Source organism: Triticum aestivum, chromosome 7B (genome assembly GCF_018294505.1).
Source record: "Triticum aestivum cultivar Chinese Spring chromosome 7B, IWGSC CS RefSeq v2.1, whole genome shotgun sequence".
Lineage (NCBI taxonomy): Eukaryota > Viridiplantae > Streptophyta > Magnoliopsida > Poales > Poaceae > Triticum > Triticum aestivum.
In genome coordinates this window covers 399,591,988-399,598,417 of record NC_057813.1, presented here as the reverse complement: position 1 = coordinate 399,598,417, position 6,430 = coordinate 399,591,988, and the positions used below count along the sequence as shown (strand labels likewise).

Genomic DNA, 6,430 nt, shown 5'->3' with positions numbered 1-6,430 from the left:
TCCCCATTAATATTGACAATGGTGCTACCTCTCCCGATGATCAACATGATCCCGGAGCACCAACAATCATCGAATCCCCTTCGCTCGAGTACCATGCGGAGAAAGGACAAATCTAGGTGGTCATAAGCCTTCTAGAAATCTAGCTTGATGAAAATGCCTCGTTGACGTTTGACCTTAACCTCATGAAAAATCTCAAGAAAAGAACCATGATCCCATCATTGACTGAACTTCCCTTTAATGAAGGCAAATTGGTAGGGTGCGTGAAGTGATCCACCACGGGGCGAATCATGTCGCGCACCTTAGCAATGATGTGTTGGAGTACATTGATCACAATGGTCGGTCTAAAGTGGAAGTGCATAAAAATAATTGGACAGAAGGCTCCGTTTGATCACGGTGGTTGGTCTAAAGTGGCAGCGCATAAAAGTAATTGGACAGAAGGCTCCGTGCATCAATCGATGTTGAAGTCAAGGGTTTTACCCTCCTTTCGAATTCTTTACTAGACGGGACACGTACATAATGGATGTTGAGGTCGAGGGTCATCATATTCTCAGTTTGAATGAGATCACAAGCACATCAACCGTTCTACCACTAGTATTCGCTCGTGCCCAGCCGTTCTAATACGTTTGTGTAAAGTTTGGGCTGAAAAGTAATGTATCTTCATGATTGATTCGTGTAACCCAAAATACATTTTTGAAATATTATTTATGATAATGCCTTGGTTTGATACATTTTCATGATAATCACTAAATTTTAAATTCAAATATTAATCATATGTGTATGTGTGAGAAAACATGGACACATGCCACAAGGCTGCAATGTTGTTATAGGTACTTCCTCCGTAAAGAAATATAAGAGCGTTAAGATCACTAAAGGGGAGTATTTCCTAAGCCAATTAAATGAAACACTTAAGCATGATGCACTAGGTTATCTCTGAAATATACAATCATTTAGGAGAACACGCTAAAAGACAAAGCATGTAAATTCTATGTCTCCGGTAGGACTCCAACCATGCACGACTTGAAGAAACCAGCAAAGCCATGTCGTTGTTTGCCAAACCAAGGCTTCTGAAGCGCCTCCGCTGCGGTAAGCCGCTTCTCCGGGTTACTCTCCAGCAGCCCGCTGAGCACCTCGAACCCGGCCGACGACAACTTGCGACTGGGAAACTTTTGCCGAAGGCGGCTGACGCCCCCCTTCCCCGGCAGCTTCGACTTCCGGTCTGCCGCTAGCCCCGAGTATCCAGACCACTCCTTGATCCCCTCCGTGCCGACGATGCCAAACACTTTAGCCATGATCTCTATGTCCGACTCGCCGTCGAACATGGAGGCGCCGGTGCCCGAGAGGAGGTCGGCCATTATGCATCCCAGCCCCCACGTGTCCACGCGATCGTCGTACTCGCGCGAGTGCAGCAGGAGCTCCGGCGCGCTGTACGGCGTCAGAATAATCACCTCCGGCTGCTTCTTTCCCCGCCCTTTCGTGGACATCCCGAAACCGCCGATCTTGTAGACTATGCGGTTGTCCTTGACCTCGCCGCGAACATCGGCTTCCACGCCCCCCTTCTTGGGCCTCTGCGTCCTGTCCTCTGTGCCGTCGTCGAGGAGCACGTTCTCCGGCTTGATGTCGAGGTGCAGGATGTCCACGCCGTGCACGGCCTTCACCCCCTCCACGAGCTGCTTCATGATCCTGCGCACCTCGTCCTCGGAGAACGGCCGACGACGATGGACCCGGCGCTGCATGTAGCCGCGTAGGTTGAGGCGCCCGACGTAGTCCATCACGATGAAGAAGTCGCCGGTCTCGGATTGGCATGCGTCAGCGTAGGTCCGGCGGTGCTGCACGATCGAGGGGATGCCGCGGCACGCGCCCAGGCACATGGCCTCCCGCATGACCTCCGGTAGGCCGGAAATAATGAAGCCATCGTCGCCGCTTCCGCTGAGCCGCTTGACGGCGACGATCAGGTTGTCCTGGGTGTCCCACGCCTTGAACACTTCCCCGTTGATGCCCGCTCCCAGCTTCTCCAGCCGCTCGTACCGCGCCATGGTGGCAGGCCAGGCGGCCTCTTTCTTTCCGGCGGAAGCTGCCATGGCGTCTGTGCCGGTGCACGCAGGTTCGATCGCCAGGGAGGCAAGTAACGAGTTTAGGAAGGGAGGTGGAGATACAACGAGTTGAAGTATATATATGTACATCCACGTTGGGAAAACGTTGATTTGTCTAGGATACCGACTGCGTGCGGTAGTGGACTCGAATCCACACTCCGACTCGGAGTCAAGACCGATCTATATTGCTTGCTGATTAATTTGATCAACTCTATTACGTACGCAATTCTCATTGGCCAGCACTAGGCGCCAGTCTCCGCGCGTGCGTTGGATCAAAGCAACCGGCGTACTTCGATTGCCTCTTCTTCGTCTAGACTCAACAAGTCAATAAAAAAGAGGTAATAACACCAGCAGTGCCTAAACTTGCCATCGATGTTCACTTTGATGTCTAAACTTGAAAAATACACCAAACTGGTTCTATAACTTGACGGTATGATTCAAATACGTATGCATTGTTGGCTAGACATGCCAGCTGGCATGCGGTCCACTTGCAGTGCCGAGACAGACCGACATTGAAAGAGTGCGTGTAAATGACCATTGGGTCCCACATGTCAGTGCACAACCGAAATAAATAAAAATGAAGCACAACTGAGATTTGAACAGGTGACTTGTGTGCTGCGAATGACCTGCGCAAACCACATGACCAGGGAAAGTAAGTTGACTCTAACGCATCACTAACCTTTATCTAGCGAACTAGACTGCAATCAGTGCGACCAATTTTCCACATACTAGTTATTTTTCATTTTTTAGAAAAATATTCAAACTATAGTCACAATATTAAATAACTAGCATGTGGAAAATTAAAATAATACAAAATAATTAATAAAATGGTTTCATAATATTTGTAAGGTTTCACACATTTAGTAAAATAATTTTGCAATTTTTAACAGTTATACATTTTTAATGTTAATCAATTTTCATAATATTCATGTTTTAAAAACATATCATGTGGTCCTTTTTAAAAATATTAGTTATTTTCATTTTTTACGTGACTCTTCGACGTGTGGGTTTATTTTTCACTTTTATTAGTTCTAAAACTTATGCAAATTATTGTAATGGTAATAAAAATAAATCTAGAATCTTCTTTTCTCAGAACTAATATGCATAAAATATTTATTTTCAAACACGTTAATGTAATTAAAAAAATATTTACGTCCTATTATAAAGTTTGTTATTTAAATTGTTTTTAACTAGACAAATGTATGTATAGTTTAAAAATTGCTAATTTAAATAAAAGAATGTATAAGATCCTGGAGGAACACTAGGCCATTGTTTATTTTACACATATTTTAATATTTATTTTTATTAAAAAATATCTTTTGACAAACACATATACTTTTTAAAAACAAGTGAAAACTTTTTACAACTAGAAATACATCTATAATACCTAAATAGTTCATCCCCACTAACCTATTTCTCTTGACATGCAGCCTATCCACATCATCATTATGCCACATCAGCTTTTTCCTTTTCTTTTAGACAAATCAACCTTTTCCCTTTTTTAGACAAATCAACTTTTTTCCCTTAATAAAAGATTAAGAGACGCCCAACCTTCTCTCCCGCAAAGAACCTGTGAAACCAACCGTCCGATCGAAGAATATATACCGCCCCTTCGTTAGCCAGAAAGTAAATTAGTGACCGTCTCCTCTTTCGCCCTCCCTAACCGAAGAATACCGCCCACTTTAGATAGACTATAAGCGGTGCTCTTCCATCTCCGTCTCTCAGATCACAAAAATCCACCGCCGCCGCGTCCTTATCTTCTCTCTACTTCACCTTTTAAGATCCATCCATCTTGATCCCGTCTGTTGTTCTCTAGTCACACCGCCGGTGGCCTCGCGATGCACCACGCCTCCGCCCTCACCTTCTCCTGCTGCCCCCATGCGCCTGGCCATGGGATCACTGGTTGCTGATGTTCTACTGTGGCGCCACGCCGCCAACGGCCAACCTACTGTTGCAGAGGATGAAGGAGTTGACCCGTGGTCGGCTGCCTTGCGCAACCTGGATCCTGAGCGTGATCGCGCCCCTCTCCCCGTCTAGAGTTTTTTATTCCATCCAAGCTACTCTGGTAAGTGGTGTATATGTTGATCCGTTTTGTAATACCCACGAAGCAAATTGGTTGCCACACCCCCGTTACACCATTGGACTCTCATCGGGTTGTTGCTCATCCATTGTTTTTTTTAATCAGGTAGCTGGATGCTCGCGTCCAAGATCATGACTGCTGGTGATTATGAAATAGTTTCCCAACTTCTTTGTTTTAGCTACCTAAGAAAGGATATCTATCCAAGGCATGCATCATTAGTCCAACATAAAATTTCCACACCCAAGGTCATCTGTGATTGGAGGAACACTTTATGTACAGACACGTGAAAGTGGAACTGAAGAACTATGTAACTACTCTATCTAATATGGGCTTTTATTTTTGACAAGGTATGTTAATTATATGAGATGACCACTTCCTTGATTTTTTTCAGGGGTATGGATCTGTTATTTTAGTTTATATCCCATGATGTCTCTTTCCTTTGTGAAGCATGAAATTGCATCGGTCCTAACCATGTATTGTCATATCGCGCAACCCAGGAATTGATGATATTAAAAGAGAAGTATGATGATCAGTTGTATGAAAATATTCGATACATCCAGGACTATGGTCATGAGAGGATTGTTCCTACATGACCAATGAATGTTAAATATATCACTGACCATGTATTGTCATATTTGCGCATCCTGGGAGCTGATGAGATTAAAAGAGAAGTATGGTTCCAGTTGTATGGAAAGATTTGATACATCCAAGACTACAGTAATGACAAAATTGTCTCTAGAGGACCAGTGAATATTTTATATAAATTCCGACAATGGACTTCACATACTTTATAGTGTGTATCATTTGGTCTTGGTTTTGTTGCGGCGTGCGGTATGCAGAAGATATTGAAAGTGGTTCTTCAGGTGTTTAAAAAAAAGTGCAAGAAAACGAGGGTACATAAATCCTTTTGTTGTTTTCTTGAGGAATGTAGGTATATTTGAGCATATCGTCAGGAACACATGTTATCTACGGTATGTACTCAGTTTAAGTTTCAACCCTTCTCATATTTATTTTATGCAGTTGCCACTCATCTTTGTTGACTAAGTATCATCAGGAACACATGTATTTCTGGAAAGCCTTGATGGGTCGTCCATCTACACATCCCCCTCTTCTTAATAATCTTGGTTACGAATACATACAAATTATTCTATGCGAACAGTGTTTTTTTAGTCAAGTGTTTTGCAATTTGCATATGCTGAACCAACTAAGTGATAAGCCATTCACACTTAGTCATTAAGGATTTTATCATTTTATTATCAAGTAGTATTCTGTTAGCCTACTATATTGCAGGGATAAACTTTTTCTGGTATACCAATGAAGGATCATAAGGACAATGATCGGTATAGATGTGATGTTGAACGCCACATCTCAAATCAACTCAAATCCTGTATTTTATGTGTAGTATCTGATTGCCTGACTCCATGCTATTTGCTTTTAGTTTTCATTCGCTTATTTTTCTAATATACCTATTGTCCGAAGTATGAACAAAATAATTCAGCACGGTTGAGATCCTAAACCACAAAAAATGATTTTTTTTTTCATTTCCCATTTGCTCAATGTAGCTTATAATATTCATTTGTAGTTTCTTTTTGTTGTAATTTTTTTTTTGAATACAAAACGATAATATGTATATTGGTGCTTTTGTGTGTAAGTACACATGCTCTTTCAGCCCAACTCTTTGACACAGAGAAATTCATATTCACTTCGGCAAAATAAATAAATTATAAAAGGAATTAGTACTCTTCTAATCCAGTGATCCTGATTAGTTTTGCTTTTATTGTTGATATTGGAGCTCCAACCAGTACGTTGTAGTTTTGTGTCAGCTGATGTCATATATCTCTACTATGCAAAAAAGGCATTTATTTATTTTTTACGATGTGCAAAGGGCTAAGAATTCCCGCAGCAACGCGCGGGGTATCATCTAGTTTCCTAAAAACATGGACACTTCATATACTACCTGAATATTTTGCAATTTCTAAAATAAAAAAAACTAACATGTGGAAAATGGGTGCACTAACTGCAGCACATTTAACTCCACGGCTGTATCGGATATATAAACCGTTGCAATGCGTCAAAGACAACAAAATTACATAGGTGAATTGTTGGTGCATGTCCTTTGCGGCTCTGGCTCACAGGTCGCCGGGTCGAATCTCATCTTTAGATTTTATTTAGTTTATTTCAACTGTGCACTGACAGGTGGGACCCGATGGTCATTGAGACGCACACTCTTCATGGCAGTATGTCCCTGCGCTGCAAGTGT

General features: G+C 42.4%; 1 protein-coding gene across 1 annotated transcript; it reads right to left on the bottom strand.

Moving 5' to 3' along the window:
* Positions 1-892: 892 nt before the first annotated feature.
* LOC123160842 (putative cyclin-dependent kinase F-2) lies at positions 893-2,143 on the bottom strand. The gene has a single exon (XM_044578686.1). The coding sequence runs from the start codon at positions 2,076-2,078 to the stop codon at positions 984-986; it is 1,095 nt and encodes a 364-aa protein (XP_044434621.1). The 5' UTR covers positions 2,079-2,143; the 3' UTR covers positions 893-983.
* Positions 2,144-6,430: the final 4,287 nt, after the last annotated feature.